Source organism: Equus przewalskii, chromosome 4, assembly GCF_037783145.1.
Source record: "Equus przewalskii isolate Varuska chromosome 4, EquPr2, whole genome shotgun sequence".
NCBI lineage: Eukaryota > Metazoa > Chordata > Mammalia > Perissodactyla > Equidae > Equus > Equus przewalskii.
Genome location: NC_091834.1, coordinates 102,178,335 through 102,199,425, shown reverse-complemented (window position 1 = coordinate 102,199,425; position 21,091 = coordinate 102,178,335). Strand labels below are relative to the sequence as shown.

Genomic DNA, 21,091 nt, shown 5'->3' with positions numbered 1-21,091 from the left:
TGCTGGGACCCATTTGGATCAATTCTAACAGAAACCTCTGGAGGTGGGTCCTGGACCTTGTATTTCTAAAATCTCCCCAGGTTATTTTAATGAATAGCCAAAGTTGAAAACCAATGCTTTAAAGATACGCCAAAAAAAAATCACTACTTACTATGAATGCCTTAAATGATGAGGATTCTGACAAGACATTCATGTCCAGTTACATTCAAGCAGGCAAGAAAAACAATCCAGAAAATGCCAGACTCTAAATGCCTAGTTGATATGGGGGCCAAAGTGCAGGCTAAATGCTACCTGGTAGCTGTGGCAGCAGGCTGAACCCCTGCCCAGAGAAAGGGAAAGACAGACAAGGTAACAGGATGTTGACAAAGATGGTCAACATCATTATTTATTTTGATTTTAAATTGTGATTGTTAGAAATTCATAATGCAAATAGAGGTCTCAAGTTTGAACTCTCTCTTCAATAAGCAAGGAAAACATTTGGAACCAGGCATTTTATACATTAACAAACTTTAAAGGTCTCATCTGTTTGTCTTCATTGGTATTCTACTAAACATAAGACTGCTCTTGTATAAAATTACAAAATCTACATGCCCTCAAGCGTCCCATCTTGCCCATCAAAATCTGCTTGGGAAAAAAAAGAAAAACCGAAAGAAATCTGGTGTTGTCACGGACGCTTACAGCAGCAGTCCACTGAGTGGAAGGGCTGTACTCCAGGGCTCGCACGAGACAATCCACGGGGCACAAGAAAACACATCAGAGAAGGACTTTCATATTTATTTGTTGTCTCTTTCAACATTTTTATTCTTTGTGAATGTTTTATGACACATACACCATATTTGACACACATGCACACACACCAGTGTCTGACTGGGTAGGAGCACTTTCTCCGAATCTTTTGCTCAGCCTGAGAACCTGACTTCGAGGGAAGAGGAAGCAGCTTGTGGACTGTGGTCTGATCTCACACTCAAAGTGAGGCTCGCTGACCTATCGCTAGACACCTGTTTCTGTGAGAGAAGACTACCGTGCCGTTCACAGGAAAGCAGGGACATCTGCCACAGTTTTCAGTGTCTCAGATGTGTGAATAGGCTCATTCATGTTCAGTAAGAATCAAGAACAGGCCAGAAATTGCCTCGTTTCAGTTAAAAATAAAATCATGGGTACAAGTTTGACCGAGAATTGAGTACTTGCGAGGCAAAAAAAACCCCAAAACCAATCACAGGTCTCATGCTAAAGAGGTACGTTTTATTCTTTTAGTTTTAAAAATAACACTTTTATTCATACATAGGCCTATAAGAGAGATTACAAAATCAATACTCGTATATAATAATTTGAAACTGTTAGGGCTATATTTGAAGCTGATCGTGTCACTCAGAAAAAAAGGTTTTTTTAAAGCCTTTTATAAAATTGTGTCTTTGAGTATTGTTTTATTAATATTACTTTGGTTTATGGTTTTAGTAGCTTTAATATTCAACAGTCAATAAGTTTTCAGTTAAAAACATTAATTAATGTACATTTATTTAAATAAAAGCTACTCAACCCAGCCTTAGAAAAATTAAATCCCATTTGGGCTTAAGTCAGTTATTTAACAGAAATTTATTAGATTTGCCTCACGAGTTTTAAAGCTTTACATAAAATAAAGATACTAATTTCAAGAAAGATAAGCTAAGCTTATTTCCTTTTTTTTTTTAAAGATTTTATTTTTCCTTTTTCTCCCCAAAGCCCCCAGGTACATAGTTGTATACTTTTAGTTGTGGGTTCTTCTAGTTGTGGTATGTGAAACGCCGCCTCAGCATGGCATGATGAGTGGTGCCATGTCCATGCCCAGGATGCAAACCGGTGAAACCCTGGGCCGCCAAAGCAGAGCATGTGAACTTAACCACTTGGCCATGGGGCCGGCCCCCCTTTTTCCTTTTTAAGAAAGCGTGGCTAAAAAGTCATTTTTAGTTTTATTACTGGCTTTAAGGAATTGCATGATAATGTGCCTGGTATTCTTTTTTCCATATTTCTTGTACTCGAGGTTCATTAAGGGTCTTGTATCTAGGGGTTTACAGTTTTCCTCAAACTGGGAAAAATTTTGGCCATTACCTCTTCAGATACTTTTTCTGTCCCACCTGCCTTTTTCAGGGACTCCAATTACACTTATATTAGGCTGTCTGAAGTTGTCCCACAGCTTGTGGATGTTCTCTTCATTTTTGGGGGTCTTTTTTCTGTTTCACGTTGGATCATTTCTATTGCTTTGTCTTCACATTTATTAATCTTTTCTTCTGCTATGTCTAATCTGCAGTTAATCCCACCCACCCAGTGTGCTTTTCATCTTGGACATTGTATTGTTCGTCTCTTCAATTCCAATGGGGTCTTTTGTGTACCTTCCATGTCTCTATTTAACATGCTCCACCCGGGGCCGGCCCCGTGGCCGAGTGGTTAAGTTCACACGCTTGGCTGCAGGCAGCCCAGTGTTTCGTCAGTTCGAATCCTGGGCGTGGACATGGCACTGCTCATCAAGCCACACTGAGGCGGCGTCCCACGTGCCACAACTAGAAGGACCCACAACTAAGAATATACAACTATGTACCAGGGGGCTTTGGGGAAAAAAAGGAAAAAGATTAAATCTTTAATAAAAAAAAAAATATACACTCCACCCTTCCTCTACCTTCTTGACTATATAGAACATGGTCATTAGAACTGTTTTAACGTCCTTGTCTACTAATTTTATCTTCTGTGTCACTTCTGGATCTGTTTCTGTTGACTGATTTGTCTCCTCGTTATGTGTTATATTTTCTTGCTTTTTTGTATGCCTGTTAATTTTTAATTGGATGTTGGATATTTCTGTATTGCTATAAATACAGGTGAGCTCTGGGAAGCAGTTAAAAATGTGTTACTTGAAAACTGTGTGATCCTTTTAAGGCTTACCCTTAAGCTTTGTTACGTGGGACCAGAGCAGCCTTTAGGACTAATTTTGTCTTACTACTGAGGCAATGTCCTTTTGAATTCTCTTTCCAATGCCCTGTGATCACAAAGTTTTCCACTCTGGCTGGTGGGAACAGAAATTATTCTTGACTCTCTGGGAACTCTGAAGATTGTTCTTTTCTCTCAGGTGGTGATTTCCCCATGCCTGTGCTGATCATGACTCAGGGGCCACAGGGGACCCCCTGAAACTCTCCAATGCACTCCCTCAGGCAGGGCACCCCTCTCACTGCTTCAGCCTCCCTAGATTCCTATCTCTGTCTCTTCAGCTCAGGGGAGGCATGAGGTTCTGCGTGGGTTTCTCCTCCCTGCACTGCAGCCTGGAAGCTCTCTCCAGGCAGTGAGCTGAGGCCATCACAGGGCTCCCCTCGTTTGTTTCCCCACATCAGGGGAAACTGTCCTGCATTGTCAGATAACCGACATTTTCATACATTTTGCCCAGTTTTCTGGTTGTTTCAGGTAAGAGAGTAAATCCAGACCTTGTTACTCCTTCTTGGCCAAAAGCAGAACTCCCATTTTCAGTTTTAAATAGGGAAAGAAACTACTCCTGGTCATACTCCATACCATACCCCTCGATGTGTAACAGAAAGTTGTGCTTGAACTTGTAGCCACTTGGAGAAAGTAGAAAAACATCAAGTAGGAAAGGAAATAGAACCACTGAAGTTTCTTCCCCCTCCACTACTGATTGCCTTAGAGCTGATATCCTGACAAAGAGAGGGCACTCACATAAAACTTACGCAACTAAGTTGGCCTGAATAAACAGATCCTCAGAAAAAATGTCACTTGCTCCTTAAAAAGGTACTGACAATTATTAATGGATTATTATATCTACTACTTACTGAACATTAACATACCATGAACTGAAGATACAGTTATTTTTATTCAGGGGTTCCCTGAGACCTGAAAATGATTTCGAGGATTTGTCCAGAGTAAAAAAAACTGAGAACGGCTCATACAGATGAACCAGCATAACCATATCTTGATAAGTGCAGAATCACGATTATAAGTATATGGGAATTCATTATATTAGTGTCTTTTTACATATGTTTAAAGTTTACTATAAATAAAAAATTAGAAACAATTATGAAGGGAATGAGAAATTTACCTGAATTTTAAGGACCTAACTCACAGCCTGCGCTGTCTGCAGCAGAGAATGAAACCGACATTCAGCAAGAAGCAGAAACAAAGCGGCAGAGTAAGAAAACCCTAGGGCACCAAGCCCTTGTTCTAGTTACTTCCAGCTTTGCCTCCTCCTCCCAGATATTTGAGACAATAAATGCCCCTTTTTGATTAAGTTAGTTTACTTGAAATCCAAGGGAGCTGCCAATACAGTCATCAAACTGTCAACATTTGTATTTATCTTCTTGAAGTATACCTCAGGAATTTACCGAAATGGAAAAAAAAATAACACCAAAGTTGTTTCCTTTTGACTATTTGCAAACATCATGTCTCTTCTTCAAATATTTCATTGCCTGGATTTTAGGCTCCCTGTGCCATTTCCCATGAAGAGGAACCAGGAGTCCCTGGGAAACTGCGGACTGCTGGGCTGGGGCAGGAAATGTCCAAGATGAGTCTGGACCACTTTTTGCCACCAGAGACCAGAGCCTACTAGCAGTAGGTCAGAAGGACGCAGGACCTGCCTGCTGGCTGAAGCTGGCCAATTTAAGCACTGGGTTTTGAAGTACGTCAAATGTGTTAAAATCCATGAGCTCATACTGATACTTTAAAAAAAAAAAAGAAAAGGAAACCTCACTGGTGATGTCATCTTGGGAGGATGCCAAGGAAGCAATTCATTTATTCCGAAAGTAAGAAAATAAGGAGAAAGAACCAAGCATTTTATTCTGTCTCTCTGTGCAGACTGCACCTCAGTATAAGAAAAGAGCTAATGAGGAAAAAGAATTCTTTTCAAAAGAATTCCAGCAATAAATGCAGAGGGAATAATAAAGTAGCTCCATTTTGCAGCTGCTAACGAAACAATGGATTTCGAGAATGATCAGCAATGTCCACCCCAAAACCTTTAAGTGAAAAGCTGATGGGGACTTTATGATGGATAGTTCAGTCTGACAACACATTACAAAAACAGATGTGATATTCTACATGCTTGTAAAAAAATAAGCACATATGTTTATAAAATTCTTTCCGGGGAAGAGAGATCAATTAGAAACATGAAGGGAAGACACAGCTCACAAATTGGTCTACGCCGTAACTACTCTTTTACATTAAGCATCTTGAGTGAAAACCTGAAGTCTGAAGTGTATGGGGGTTGGGAGGGAGGGTGCTTTGTATAATTTGGGCCATCTTCCTTAAAACTGGTATTCACCAAGTACAAAAGAGCCTACCAGAAATATCTGTCAGCGTCCAACAAACATGGCAAGGCTATTCCATATTCTTTTCTTTTCAGGAAAGCTCTGCCCTTCTCATGATATCCCATAGCTAACACAAGGGCCTAGGAAAAAATAAGGATTTAAAAAAACATCACTATAAACTATAATAAAACAAATTATATTAAAAACATATTAAGTCTAAAGAAATCAAAGTAAAAAAAAAGAAATAAAGTATAAGGTCACAACTAAATCTAAAAGCCAAAATTGAGAAAAACATAATTAAAGCTTTATTTCACCTAAACACGGAAAGCAAGCACTCTGTTTAATGTGGCTGATATGGTCATAACCAGCTCCTGTCCCTGTTTTCGCCAGTTTATTTTAGTATCTGCTGATTTGGATCTATTTCTAGTATTCTGTAAAACTAAACATATTAAAAAAAAAAAAAGGCAGCCAGTAATGCTTATATTCTTTGTATCCTTTTTGAAAAGAGCATTCATTTTACTTTCTACTCTTAATCAAGTTTTTTCTAAAGTATTTGTCAACTTTAGTATTTCCAAAATAATTTTTAAAAACTGATTCAAAATTTTTTAAAGTTCATTAATATTTTTAGATTAGATTTTTTTGTGTGTGAGGAAGACTGGCCCTGAGCTAACAGCTGTTGCCAATCTTCCTCTTTTTGCTTGAGGAAGATTGTCCCTGAGCTAACATTGGTGCCAATCTTCCTCTATTGTGTATGCGGGAGGCCACCACAGCATGGCTTGATGAGTGGTGTGTGGGTCTGCACCTGGGATCCAAACCTGCAAATCCTGGGCCACAGAAGCACAGCATGTGAACTTAACCACTATGCCACCAGGCCGGCCCCCTAGATTTGAATTTTTATATAATTCCATTTTGTAAAGTTTTCCAAAAAGATCTGGATGTCATCATTTAATAAAAGAGAGCAGTGGGCAAACAATCGCCAACATTTAAAAAAACAAACATCAATCCACTGATAGCTACAAAATTCTCTTACTAAAACTTAACTTTAATCCTTAGAGTAATTCATATAGTGGAACCTACTCAAAACTTTCCTTTAAAGACAGAAAAATTAAAATTAACTTGACCCATAGTCATTAGAGCTTTTCATTTTAAGAAGCTACTGGACTCCAGCTCAGAGATTGATCTCAGGGTCCAAGATGTAAAGTGCTTCTATAAAGACCCCCTAGACATATTCAAAGGTAAAACCACCTCCTACCTTTTCCAAATTCTAGAACAGGACGAGGGGGAATGCGGAGCCAGGGGAGAGAGAGCAGAACCACCTGTCATCCTTTTCCCAAACTACATGGTTCCCCCAGCGCCTGTTCTGATCCATCTTTAGGGGACATGTCCCTCTAGTAAAATAAACCACGCCAAACAGCCACTCCCGCAGGAAGCCACTCATGCTGAAGGCAGAGCGTCACATCACTTGGGAATGTTCAGTCACTGCCACAGGACAGTGGGGTGGTGCCATCTTGTACCACGGCACTAAAATCACCAGCTGAGCCTGCTGTATAAACTTCCCACTGTGTGGCTACACTCTCCGTGTATGAGCTGGAGACAGAAAACTGTTTCTGGGGCCCGCCCCGTGGCCGAGTGGTTAAGTTCGTGTGCTCTGCTTTGGCAGCCCAGGGTTTGCTGGTTCGGATCCTGGATACAGACATGGCACCACTCATCAAGCCATGCTGAGGTGGCGTCACACATGCCACAACTAGAGGGACCCACAACTAAAAAGATACAACTATGTACTGGGGGGCTTTGGGGAGAAAAAGGAAAAATAAAATCTTTAAAAGGAAAATAACCCAAAAAACTGTTTCTAATCTTTTACGACGTTCCAAGATAAAATAACCAGAAAACAACCTCTGTTCTGAGAGCAAATCAAAGAACAAGCCATACATTTCTTACAGTGCTTACTTTTCTTTCAGATGGAGGCATTCTGATGGATCTGCCCGTCTGGTTAGCTATGTCTAAGTATGGTGTAGTTTCTGGATCCACCGCCATCTCAGCTGCAACAAAACCAAAAGGAACTCCATTAATTCAATGTCAAAAAGTAGGGTGGTTAAGTTTGCACACTCCGCTTTGGCGACCCAGGGTTTTGCCTGTTTGGATCCTCGGCGCGGACATGGCACAGCTCATCAGGCCATGATGAGGTGATGTGCCACATAGCACAACCAGGGGCACTCACAACTAGAATATACAACTATGTGCTGGGGGGCTTTGCGGAGAAGAAGAAGAAGAAGAAAAAAAAAAAGGTAGTGATGGTGACATTAAAAATGTTAAACACAGGGCCAGCCCCGTGGCCTAGTGGTTAAGTTCGCACACTCTGCTTCAGCAGCCCACGGTTCTACTGGTTTGGATCCTGGGCGCGGACATGGCACCACACATCAGGCCGTGCTGAGGCAGCATCCCACATAGCACAACCAGAGGCACTCACAACTACCATATACAACTTATGTACTGGGGGGCTTTGGGAAGGAAAAAAAAACAAAAGAAGATTGGCAACAGTTGTTAGCTCAGGTGCCAATATTTAAAATAAATAAATAAATAAAAGGAAAAAAAAAAGTTAGACTGCTGGGGAAGGAAAGCCAATGAGAAATGTGACACCCCCCCCGCCCCCGACGGCATGATCAGCTGCTACCTTAAGTCCTGGAGTGAGCTGAAAGCTCAAAGCTCTGTGTACCTCTCTCTGCCAGGATCTCCAGTCCTCTCTTAGTCCTCTGAATTCTTTTTTCTTTTAGTTTGGCTTCATTTTGCTCGTCTTCTTCAACCTGGACATTTTTTCTTGTATCCTCTTCAGACTGTTTTAGTTCGAGCACCATAGCTTTGACATTGTGTGTCACTCCTTGTTCCTCAAGTGTTCTCCCTGTAAAAATCAGAAATGCATATTATAAAAAAAGCTACTAAATTTACTGGGTAACAGTCCATTCTCCACGTTAAATGGAACTCTTAAACCTGTATTAGCACTTACGAACCACCATGCCACATAGTAAGAATACATTTAAATCCGCTTGTGTAACTGTTACTGCTAACCAGTGGATAAAATCAGCCAGTGGAACACAGAGCTGACTACATTTATCCTTTCCAGTTGTCTTTATTCTCATCGTAAGATCAAATCAAAGCAATAAATATTTGAGAATCTACTACAAGGAGAGCTCAAATCGAAGCAATAAATATTTGAGAATCTACTACAAGAGAGCTCAAATCAAAGCAATAAATATTTGAGAATCTACTACAAGGAGAGCTCTGTGCTAGGCAATATAAAAGGAAAATGAGAAAGCATAATCCATGAATTTTCCTACCCTCTAGCTCGAGAAACAGTACGCCCCATTCACAGCAGTGGACGAGAAGCCACAGTGCAGCAGGGCACTGGGACGGGCAGCTTACTGTAACAGTTCAAAGCAAAGGCCTCGGGTTCTCGCCCTTTTCAACTCTGTGGCCCTGAGTAAACTACTTATCTTCTAGGACCCAGTTTCCTCAAACATGAAATGGAAATAAAGATAAGGGCAGAAATCAATGAAAGAGAATATTAACAAAATCAACAGGTGGCTCTGTGAAAATATTAATCAAATATACAAACCTAACAAAAATTAAGTCAAAGATGCAGACAACAACCAAAATGAAAAAGGGTAAATACACATGCAAACAAATTTAAAAATAGCAAAACAGTATTATGAATTATAAATGTACAAATTTGAACACATTTCTGGAAAACTCTAGTTTGATTTTTTTTTTAGAAACTTGAAAATCATTCTAACATTTATATAGAAAAATAAAGGCCCACTGACAGCCAAGTCACCTTGATAAAGAAGAGCCAAGAGAGGGACTCACCTTACTAGATTTTAAAACTATAACAAAACCACAGAAATAAAACACTCTATGGGTGAAGGCAGTCAAAAGGTGCAAACTTTCATTTATAAAATAAAAATAAAATAAAATATAAAAATAAAAAATAAGAACTCCTGGGCACGTTATACACAGCATGGTGACTATACAGTCACGTGTCACTTAATGATGGGGACACGTTCTGAGAAACAAGTCATTAGGCAATTCTGCCATTGTATGAACATCATAGTGTGTACTTACACAAACCTAGATGGTACAGCTTACTACACACCTAGGCTATATGATACTAATCTTATGGGACCACCATCGCATATGCAGTCCATCATTGACGGAAATGCTGTTACGCAGCATATGACTGTAGTTAATAATATTGTATTGTATATTTGAACGCTGCTAAGAGAGTAGATCTTAAAAGTTCTCATCACAAGAAAAAAACAATTTTGTAACTATGTATGGTGATGAATGTTAACTAGACTTATTGTGGTGATCGTTTTGCAATATATACAAATATTCAATCATATGTTGTATACCTGAAATATAATAGTATATGTCAATTATATCTCAATTAAAAAAACACAACTCTATGGTTCTGGCCCAGGAAAAAACCTACAAGTAAACGGAAAGAATATATACGTAAAGGGGGCACCAAATAGCACTGTGGAAAGAGCAAGTTTAGTGAGATATTGGATGAAAAATAAAGCCAGATCCTTATATATAAAGGGGGACTCTGAAGACTGAAGAACTCATACAGATTAAGCTAAAGGAAGAAAACACAGAAGCCTACGCCTGCGGCTCTGGGTTAGGGAAAGAACTTCCTAAAACACAAACGATAAAGTGAAAAATTGAGGGATATGATAACATCAAAATCAAGTATTTCTGCTCAATGAAGGATACCACAAACAGAATTAACAAGAGATTAGATGAGAGTGAAAAGATATCTCTGACATCTATAACAGACATGGGAAACGGCTAGAGGTGATGCTGGAAAGGAAGACTAGGGCTAGGCTGTGAAGGCTGCATTACACTAAGCTGGGATGTGAACTTGATTCTCCAGGCCACCCCAACCTACTGGAAACTGATTAGACTATAGTACTTGCCTGAATTGCCGCCATAACTAACTGGTCTCCCAAGTCCTTTCATGCCTCCTTCAAATCCATTCCCCCACAGCAGCCAAGTGATCTTTAAAACACAGATACATTGGGTGTCACTCCCCAGCACGAATGGCTCTCCACTTCTCTTAGGAGAGAGGCTCTGATACTGAATAAGGCTCACAGAGTCCGGGGTCTCTCAACAGCAGCACTGCTGACACTGTGGGCTGGGGAAGTCTTTGTTGTGGGGGCTGTTCTGTGCCTTCCGTGATGTTCAGCAGCACCCCTGGCCTCTAACCACTAAGTGACAGGAGCACAACCTCCCCCCTAGCCCTGCCACCAAGCCACAACACTCGAAAATGTCTCCAGACATTGCCAAATGTCCCCTGGGTGGCAAAATTGCCCCTGGCTGAGAACCACTGCTATAACCTTTACAATGTGGCCTCTGTCTGGCCCTCCATCCTTAAAAAGCGCTACCCTCTCCTCAGTTTCCACACTTAGCCATACTGGACCATTTTCAATTCCTCAAATTCACATCACTGGGATCCTATATGAGGCTCTCTCGGTCTGGAACACCTCCCACGGCAGCCTTCCCTGCTGTCCTCACTCAGCATTAGCTCTTCTCCCTCAGGGAGAATTTACTGGAACTCCTATTTCACTCAGCACATCTACACTTCCATTCTGCCACATTTTATCAGACCTATAGTGAGTGTCTTTCTCCCCCACCAGCACAAAACAGAAAACATTTACTAGAAAAGTAGTTTTCTGTTTTATATTTTTATTTTATTAAACCCTGAAATAACTGATTTTGGATTATATATGCAATAAAGCCACTAAAATCTGTGAACAAAGGAAGATTGAGGAAAAAAAGATGCAAAGTCATTATTTCTATATTAGCTTGATTTAAAAATTCTGCATACTTTGCCATAACATACCTAGTTGAAGTTGTTTCTTATTTATGACAATTTTGATATAACTTTCTTGAAATCCAAAGGTTTCAGCTATTCTGTAAAATAAACCAATGAAAACTGTAGGTAATCAAATTTGTCACTGTTCGTTAATTATGATAGCCATTTTATACATTTTACTCAGAAACCCTCTGTATTTCAATTTACTGACTCACAAACATCACTCCACAATAAAGTCAGCTTACCAGACAGTTGTTTGAAATGGTTTAAGAGACAATGTCCTTTTTTAAACTATCTGTTTTACTACTTGTTTCCTCATGAAGTGGAGACCAGTGGCGTGGTGTACCCGTGTGGACAGGAAGGCCCTAGCCGCATGTCAGGAGAAAAGCCATTCCCTATGCCTTCTGCGGTCTCCTTGGAGGAGCCCACAATAGGGGGCTGTTCCACACAACCTTCTGCTCACGTGTGTTGAATGAACAATCGTTCCTGAATCCATCCCTAACAGCCCTGATGTAGACCAAAGAATATGAGGAAAATCAGCTTCAGAAACGTGGGCTGTCTAGCCCTGGAGGTACTCACAACACTTACCATTTAAAAATGTGTAAGTGGATAAAATAACCAACCAGGCCTCAAAAGTTAGAATTTCACTAGTATGTGACAGGCAGGTATGTTTTCTTTCTACAGATGGGCCAACAGCCAGAAATTCGCTAAAACATTTTGCTGAATGTCATAGCACGTTATTAGTACACTAAGGAATAAAAGTCAAAGCTACTGATCTGGGGAAGACCAGGCTGTCTCCTATTTATATCACTCACGCATTGATTCAAACACGTATCAAGTTCCCGTTAGGTGGTGGACACGCAGTTCCCATCTGATCTCAAGTATACCAGGAAACGGAGAAGAGTGGTGCAAGTCTTGAGTTCTCACTTTGCCCTTAACTACCAGTGTGAGCCTCAACACGTCTCAGTTTTCCCTTCCCCAAAACGAGGCTAGTAATACCTGCCCTCTCTCTCACAGGATAGCCACGGAGGATGACAGGGGCCAACGTCAGGGCCGAGAGCACCCGGGGCAGCGGGCACAGATACTTACTTAGACCTCAGTTCCCTGCCAGTGATGTGCAATCGGGTCTCCAACCGGTTTTTTCTATCCTATTTAAAAATAAGACAAATAAAATAAAATGTACTTGAATTTGACACTTTTGTGTCAAAAGTCAAAAGACAGTGTCATTACCCTGTCTATAATATCAGAAAGGTTGATATCAGACGACGTAAATACTTAGGTCTCTCTGTGCTCAAGGACTAAGACTGCACATGCATGGTGGAGAAGTCATTGAACATAACTTGCCACGTGCAGTCACGGGAGCGCAGTGAGGTCCCAGAGAAGGGCTTCAGCCTCTGCTCAGAGGGGTTTGTCATAAGCCTTTATTCAGTGGAACCGGCCTATGCTACGCAACGACCCGGCCCACCAGCTCCAGCACTGGGGCCATCTCAGCGTGCAAGAGACATCCCCTTCACTATGCCCACTGAGCAGAGAGAAGGGGGACATGGTTTTGGGGCCTCTTCATCCTCCTCTGGCTGGGCTTAGGAGGAAACGTGGGATCACCAGGAGGCCTGTGAGCCCAGGCAAACTGCTCCCTCCACACTCACCCATCACGCTGCGCTCTGACTGGCGGTCTGGTTTCCCAGGGCCCTGCTACTGGCAAAGCAGAGGCCTGAACATGCACACTGCCTCTGACCTCCGCCAGCACAGAAAAAGGGACGAATTCCTTTCCTGCTGCATGCCGTTTTAGAAAACCTCAAGTACTCTCTCATTCCCCGATATTTCTAAATGTTCACTCAAACTCTAGAAAAGTGTGACGCAGAGCTTTGAAAAGTTTTGGAGGTCTAAGAGGCGCAAATCTACCTTGTAAATATTCCAGTTTAAGAATCCACAAAATTAACTTTTCGGTTGATAATGTTCAACATGTAAAATAACTTAAAAGAACTTTAACTTTGGATTGTAGCTGTTTAAGGAAAAATCATAATTTATTTGACCACATCACTAAATTAACTAAACATTAGACCTTACATAAATTTGGGGAAATTACTCACTTTTCTTACTCGTGGAGGTAAAAATACCTCAATTGTAGCAATTCCTGTCGTTTTATAATGTTCATTTCCTGTGCCACGCTCGATTGCTTTGCAACGTATTTCTTCCATTATCTTTTCTACTTCATTCTCACAACATTCTAGCTTGTCAGAGTACTTCTTAGCAAGATCCTATGAAGAAAAATCAGAAAACACAGATCAATGTAGTACCAACTCAACAAAAAGGGGGCAAAATACAGAAGAGCACATGCAGGACTCCACAGCAGAGAACTCCAGTGAGTGGCGGTCACCCCTATTACAGTGACATCCAGACGGCTCACCATCAGGAGGGGCATAGAGGGGAGAGAGGATCCAGGGAAAAATAGAAACAAATAAAAGACAGGAAAATAGATGCAAGAGAAAAAGTGAAAATAATTGGGATTATTCTACAGGGAAAAGAAAGATGGGCCTTGATCTATGTGACTGCAATACATAAAAAATTATTTTAAAGAATAATGAACTAGGGGCTGGCCCAGTGGTGTAGTGGTTAAGTTTGTGCACTGTGCTTCAGTGGCCCGGGGTTCACAGGTTCAGATCCTGGGTGCGGACCTAGCACTGCTTGTCAAGCCATGCTGTGGCGGCATCCCACATAAAGTGGAGGAAGACTGGTATCGATGTTAGCTCAGTGACAATCTTCCTCAAAAAAAAAGAATAGTGAACTGATCAACTACATTGGAGGGGAAAATAAGAAAAAAAAATAGAGAAAACATTCTAATTTTTCTAACTTGTGAGAACACGTCAGGTTAGACTTTAAATAACTTCCTTAATGGAAAATTCTGAATCACTGGTACTGGCTGTAAAATAATAAGTGCTAGAACGACTCAACACAACTCAGGAAAATGCTATACATACGATTACAGTCTATTATAAAGGGTACAAATGAACATCTCAATGAAGAGGTATCGAAGGTGGAGTCCGGAAGGGTCCGGAGTGCAGGAGCTTCCGTCCCTTGAAGTTGGCGTGCCCCACCCTCCCAGCATATAGATGTGTTTGCTAATCTGGAAGCTCCCCGAAACCCATCATTTCAGATGTTTATGGAGGTTCCACTATGTAGACATGACTAATTAAATCACTGGCCAGTGGTGATTAACTCAAGCTCCAGCCCTCTTCCCTCCCCAAGGCTGGAGGGTAGGGCTGAAAGTTTCAAGCTTCTAATAAGAGTTTGATCTTTTTGGCGACTAGCCCCATTCTGAAGCCACTGCCAAGAACTGCCTCATTAGAACAAAAGATGCTCCTATCACCCTCACCACTGGGGAAATTCCAAGGGTTTTAGGAGCTCTGTGCCAGGAAGTGGGGACAAAGACAAAATAGCTTTCTTATTATGCCATATCTAGTTTCTGAGCCAAAGAGATCATAACAAGCAAAAAAAAAAAGGAAGAAAGGTCAGAAGGTGAGTAGCAAAAACTAAAAAGTGAGGCCTGTCAGGAACACAGGATGGGAAATTCTAAGACCCTAATAAAGGATGTCACCTCCCAAGTGCATCATTGTGCCACAACACAGGACAATGTGATGCCCTCGTGACAATCCTCAGTCCCTGATAAATGTCACATCATTTATCTCATTATACTCAGACTGAGAAAGCAGAGAAGTCCATGCTAGGGTACTTCCAATATAACAGATGTCTATCAAAAAGACTAATGTTTCTCTACTTAAAAAAGCAGGCAAATGTTAATTTCTAGAAATTTCAGTTACGTACAATAATGCCATTTCTTATGATGCTGTAAAACACTGAGGAATAATTATTAGAAAAATATATCTTGAAAAAAATGAACAAATAGCCACAGCGTAAAAAAAGCTGGGGCGGGGGGGGCAATCGTGTTACAGCAGGCCATGCTAGTAAGGAGCACTGAGAGCTGCCCAGGCACTCCCTCACACACACGGCACACCCACTCATTGGCCTCACGAGCTGGCCAAAATTAATTCCCAGATTAACAATTTTACACAACACTGTGAAGGTATTAAAAACAGTATATACCTGAGAAATTAGATAACATTCTCATATGCATAAAATCTTACTAAACAAAAATAAGCTTGTAACTCCCAGTAAATAGCGGGTACCTGCTTATTACTAATGCTTTTTGGTTATACTGAAAGTTTACGTGGTTGTGCCTGGCAATTTCCAGTGACTGCAGAATCTTATTTCCCAAGGAGACATATAACACTGCTAATTATTTATGTCTTAAAAGAAAAATACCTTCAACGCCAAACCAACTTCTTTATTTTCATCTGTATATGGAGGTTTCCAAAGTTGAATTCTGTCTTCCCTTAAAAACTGGGTCAATTTTGCTTGGAGATATTCCTTTTGCGCCATTCTTAAAAGCAAAACAGTCCATCAGTGACACCCCACCCCACGTTTCAGAGTGTTTTATAACGTACTTAACACGTTGATGTGCCTTGTAGAGTAAGCAGAGCTCCCCTCCACTCCTCGTTCTCCAATTTAATCTAAATTACTTTTAGATTAGGTTTTAACTACCTCCAGTCTTCTCTAAAATATATATTTCTATATATATTGAAATATTTATTATTTATTCATTTATATATTATGTATTACATAAAAAGATATTTAAAGTGCTGGTATGTGGCAAAGTTTATTACACTTTTCTATATCTTAACCTGCTATTATTCTGTGATCTAAGAGAAAAGGTAAAGAAAAGGTGAATCCTTAAAGTAGTCAACTTTTATAAGCAAGTCAACATAGAGCTTAGAAATTCTCTTGTATTTTGGCTAGTTTAACACAAAACACCACCCACCTTGGCAGGTTAACATAAAGAAACGCTAGCTTGAACTGTGAACAATCAATAATAAATATTCTCTATATCTGAATTTTTAAAATTATAAACTTTTACACTACTAGAAAAGTTTTGCATGGTATTTTGTGATAACAGCACAACGGCAGATCTATGTATACTATTCAAATCTAACACTGGCGCTGGTTGGATCATCATTTACAGGTGAGAACACCCAGGCCCCAGGTTTGTCAAACGACTCAGCCAAGGTCACAAAATGAGGCAGCACCACAACCAGCATTGGGACTGCTGCCTACAACATCAGACTCTGCATTGCCGCGCAGTCCTTTGCTGCTTGTGTGTCCTGAGTATGTAACTACTCTCTCCCAAAGAATACCCGCCAGCCACGGAATTCTCTCCTCATCTCTCACTAGCATAGCCATTCAAAGGGGCGGGTGAGGCTGCTAGAGACGTGAAACAGCTGACAAGAGTAGTACAGCCCGACCAGACAAGTAGTGAGAAAAGTAAAAAGTTATCAGCTTCTGAATGATGAAGACAAGTTCTAAAGGGTGAAAAAACAAGGGTTAATACAACCTGGATAACTAACTTTCCTTTTTCTATGCAGGGCCTGTATTCCACCCCACTCCCCCAACCCAATTCACCTGTTTTTTAAATCAAGTTTGATAACTTAAGTGTATTCTACAAGTAAGAATTTTAAAAGGAAGTTCATTCTGTATCAGTTTCGTGGCGAGAAAGAGGGTAATCAGGAGAGGGAGGAGAAAAGGCAAGAAACAACACACACATCAAGGAGGGGGTTGTGTGCATCCAGGCGAGGCATGGAAGAACTCCAGATTTCCAAGTACTAACGAAAGCTTCTCACACAGAAAAGCAAATCAGTACTATGAGCACTAGCTTTTCAAACCAATGAACTTACAGAACCACTACACAAAGCTAGTTCCCTTCTCATGTATCTTCAGAAATTGTAAATAAAATATGAGGGAAGTGGCGGGGAATCATTCCACGCACCGCTATTTGGAAGGCTGAATGCCCTGCCCTCCCTGATCCCATCCGAGCCACTGCCTGACCCAAGGCCCAGAGGGCTTCACAGACCTGCCGCCAGGCCCACGCCTCACCCAGGAGCAAACCTACAGCTGGCAGGGCCTACATCACGCAAGACTCAATGTTTAAAAAAAGATTAAACTGCTGTCTTGAAAAGTACAAAGCTTCAGTTATAGACAACAGAATAAACGAGAATACGTATTTTAAATCAAACCAAAAGGAAACAGTTTAATAAATCAGTCTTCAATTTTAACTGGAGAACTGAAAGTTGCCTGCCATACAAGGTTCCTTATTACAGCCAAAAAAAGCGCAGAGATCTACGTCAATTATTTCTCAACAGGAAAAAAATCCATTACAGCTCATAACTGAAAGTGAAACCTTATGAACCACGCTTTAAAAATTTCACTTTCACTTCTGTAACGAATTATCTAGGCTACCTTTACCCAGAGCTTTTCAAATATATATACACAAAAATATATTCAAAATACATTAAATTTTCTGGGAGAGTAATAAAAGACGCTTGTATTAAAAAACAAGAGTAAAGGAAGGAGGTGAGAAATATAGACTCAGCTGGTCAAGGGTGGAGAAAAATCAACCGTGTTTTCTCCTTAAATAGCAAAGAAAATCTGGCTTTGATTGCAAATAAATCCCAAATGGCATATCTGGAATAACAGTGTTATGATTCAAGCTTTTCGCTTGGCTAATTGGCTTAATTTCAATATATACATATATTTCTGTCTCTCCCCCAAACAATACTCAAGCTTTTTAAAATACCCCACCTCCCCCGCCCAGCGCAGCGCAAACCCAAGGCCTGATGAACCGCCGGCGTGTCCCGAAGCCCCGGCCCGCCGCCCCCGGCCCAGTCAAGCCTCCTTGCAGGGCGCCCACCGCCCGCCGGTGCAGCCGCGCCAGACCCGGGCCGGGGGGCATCGGGGTCGTGCCGGGGACTGGGGCGCCCGACGGCGTCGTGAGGCCGGGTTCGGGGACTGGACGCACAGCCGCCGTCTCCTCACCTGCGCCACCGCCGCTCCTGCCCGTCGCGACTCACCGAGTGCCCGGATGCGGCGGGGGCCACCGTTTGTTTTCATTCCGGGTGAGGCTGCCCCGCCCCCGCTGCCGCTGCACAGCCCTCGCGCGACGGGGAAACAGGGTTATGGGCGGGGCCAGCAGGGGGCGGGCCGTGGGCGGGGAGAAGGCGGTGTGGTGGGCAGGCGTGTGGGCGGGGCCAAGACGGGGCGGGACTGATACTGGGGTGTGGGCGGGGCTAAGACGGAGCAGGGGTGGGGCGAGGATGGGGCGGGGCTAAGACGTGGTGGGGTTGTGGGGCAGGGCTGGCGAGGACCCTGGCTGGGGTCTGAGGGGACGGGGGGCGGGGCTGGCGAGGACCCTGGCTGGGGTCTGAGGGAGATGCGGGGCTGGGCTGGGAACGGACCGCGGCTGGGGTCTTGTGGAGGACGGGGGGGCGGGGCTGGGGAAGGACCCCGGCAGGCGGCTGCGGGGACCCGGGCCGCGGGATTCGAGGGGGTGTCGAGGCGGGACCAACCACTAGTCCAGCCCAGTTTGCCCGACTTTGGACGAAACTGAGCCTGGCTTCGTTTCTCCAACAGCCTTGAAAGGGGCCAAGCACCTGGCAGGAAGACCCTTTCCCCCAGAGAGCAGGTGCGGACCTCCTACAGCTGGGTCCTGCTCCCACACCCGCCCCTCGGTCTGGGCCGGACCACGGCTGTCCCCCTAAACCTCCGGGGTTTTATCCCGCTCTCCATCACCCCACCACCAGCCTCCCCTCAGGGTGAAATTGGGTTCCTTCTCCCCGACTTCCCAGCCCCTTGCCCTCGCGCGCTTCTCCCCCGATGCTGGCCCTGCTTACCTCGCATCCGTCACAGCGTCTACAAAATCTATGGAGATCCGCCTCCTTCCACAGCGCTGCGCCCAGCGCTGGGTAAAGTCTAACAAACCTGCCGTCTGGGCTGGGTCTGCCTGTCTAGGTGAAGAAGTGAGACTCGTGTGCATGAAAACCAAAGGCAGTCTGAACTGCCCTGAGAACGAGCGCGGAGCCCAGTGGCTGAGCACAGGTTCTGGCGAAGCTTTGAGGGATGGGGAGATCGGCCTTTGGCAGGCGGACCCGGGAATGGAAGACAGAAAGAGTCCATCTCGGATCCCAGAGAGTTTGCTCGCCTGAGACTGTCGGCCCATCCTTTCCAAATCCCAAAGCCCATCCTTGGACCTGCTCTAGCGCTGTCGTGGGGCGAGGCCTGAGAACATAGGTTCTGCACGCGGCAGCCGGCTCCAACCGGTGCCTGGGGGTACCTGCGCAAGCTGCTGAGTGCTGTCTCTGCGGGAGTAACAGTAACGCTGCCCACCAGGGCCTGATGGATAAAATCTTCCGCTAGGATTTGTCCTTCTCACTACACTAGGACAACCCCCGGGACACGATTAGTACCAGCAGTACATTTCCCAAAATGGATGTATTGGGTCTAGAATAAGCCCTCGGAGCCCTGCCGCAGACAGTATGAAAGGGGCTTTCACGCCCTCGGACGCCCTCTACCAGGGGAGGTGAGGCAGGACCCCTCCTCCTGGTGCCGTTCCATTCTCCGGTGGTAAATCTTGGGCAGAATATACACCTAAATCCATTTTAAGGACGAGAGACGTGTTCCCAAAGGCACTAGGTCTCCCAGTGTTCCCGGCCCATCCCCGGGAGGACTCGGCACACACTAAGCAGAGCAATTTTAGTTCCACTTTTCTCATCTCATGACTTGCAGGCATCGCCCAGGAGCCCACAGTGCGTACGAGCTGGCTGATTTCTGTGTCTGTCCAAATGAGAGTTTCTATCTCGATAGCCTCCTTTCGGTACACAAACACTTGGAAAATCTTTGAAGTTAAAGCTCTTTACCTTGGACCAAATGAACTTCTTAGTCAGGGCAAAAGATAAATGGCAAAACGGGGGAAGACATGCCAATCACTTCAAAGACAAATCTCTTCAGTACATAAAGAGCTCTTACAATTCGATTTTTAAAAAAAACTACTGAAATAGAAAACTGGGCAAAGCCTATAAAAATATGATTCTCTGAAAAGGAAATATAAGTGATTCATAAACATATGAAAAATTACTTAACGTCACTCAAAATGAGATAAATATAAATTAAATACCAAGATACCACTTTTTACCTATCAGACTGGAAAAAAAAAATTGCTAACCTACTGTGACGGCAAGGCTGTGTGGAAATAGGCACCCTGTACATTACTCGTGGTGGTTAAATGTGCACGCGTCCGAGGAGGGCGATATGGCAGTATCTATCAGAATCCAAATGCGTGCTCTCCTTGACCCAATAATTCAACTTTTATTATTCTTGCTGTATTTTATTAACCTGCCTCCTTTCTGTTATTCCTAACATTGACATTTAGTGGCTTCAACTGCATTTCTTGAGGTGAAAAATTCTTTCTAATTTGTGTTTGTGTTTTTGTTGCTATGGGTTTTGCGGTGATAAAGACTCCAGGAACTTCTCCATAACTGATTGTACTTCTGATGGAGTAAAATCAGAAAATCTTTGAACATCTTTCACGTGGCAGTGAAATTTAATGCTGATTGTTACCAATTCTTGCCAGAAAAGTGAAAAGTAACAAGGTTTGGCAGTTCAGCTTTATTTACAGTTCTTTGATCAGAACAATATACATGCATTGGGTTAAGCTGTGCGGTAAACTAATTTTTTATAGATGGGGAAGTGGATTTAAAAAGAAAAAAGTTCATTCTTGATTTTTCTATTTATAAGTAGGAATTTCTGGGGAGTGGTTATAAATGGAAATTCTGGGGGAATTTGAATGATGACTCACACTTTCAGTCTGATAGGTTTTCGATTTTACTAATAACCCCATTTGGAGACATAGTCCTTTTATTCAGCATCGTAGCTGGATGAGAAGACCGTGGAAGGAACAGAGAAACCAAGCAGGGTGAGTAGGAGATACTCTGTAGTTCTCGCGATGTTAATATGTGTTTCATACTAGCGGGGTGAACACCTTCCCATGTTTGCTTCCTGGTTATAT

At 42.7% G+C, this 21,091-nt stretch overlaps 1 protein-coding gene across 14 annotated transcripts in view; it reads right to left on the bottom strand.

Annotated features, from left to right (window-relative positions):
- The window catches only part of NUB1 (negative regulator of ubiquitin like proteins 1), a 31,871-nt gene extending 11,410 nt beyond the window's left edge, over positions 1-20,461 (bottom strand). For 2 of the 14 annotated variants that reach the window (XR_011539331.1, XM_070616851.1), the window contains exons 1-8: positions 18,921-20,461; positions 15,463-15,580; positions 13,233-13,400; positions 12,232-12,290; positions 11,170-11,240; positions 7,984-8,166; positions 7,209-7,309; positions 5,304-5,410 (exon numbers count right to left, since the gene is read on the bottom strand). Coding sequence is in view for 12 of the 14 variants with exons in the window: in XM_070616851.1 (XP_070472952.1) it covers positions 5,304-5,410; positions 7,209-7,309; positions 7,984-8,166; positions 11,170-11,240; positions 12,232-12,290; positions 13,233-13,400; positions 15,463-15,580; positions 18,921-19,246 (1,133 nt within the window). In the remaining 2 variants the exon portion in view is untranslated. Of the gene's footprint in view, positions 1-5,303; positions 5,411-7,208; positions 7,310-7,983; positions 8,167-11,169; positions 11,241-12,231; positions 12,291-13,232; positions 13,401-15,462; positions 15,581-17,832; positions 18,234-18,920 lie in introns of those variants that run through there. The other 12 variants (XR_011539332.1, XM_070616852.1, XM_070616853.1 and 9 more) reach the window with 11 other exon arrangements.
- Between the last annotated feature and the right edge of the window lie 630 nt (positions 20,462-21,091).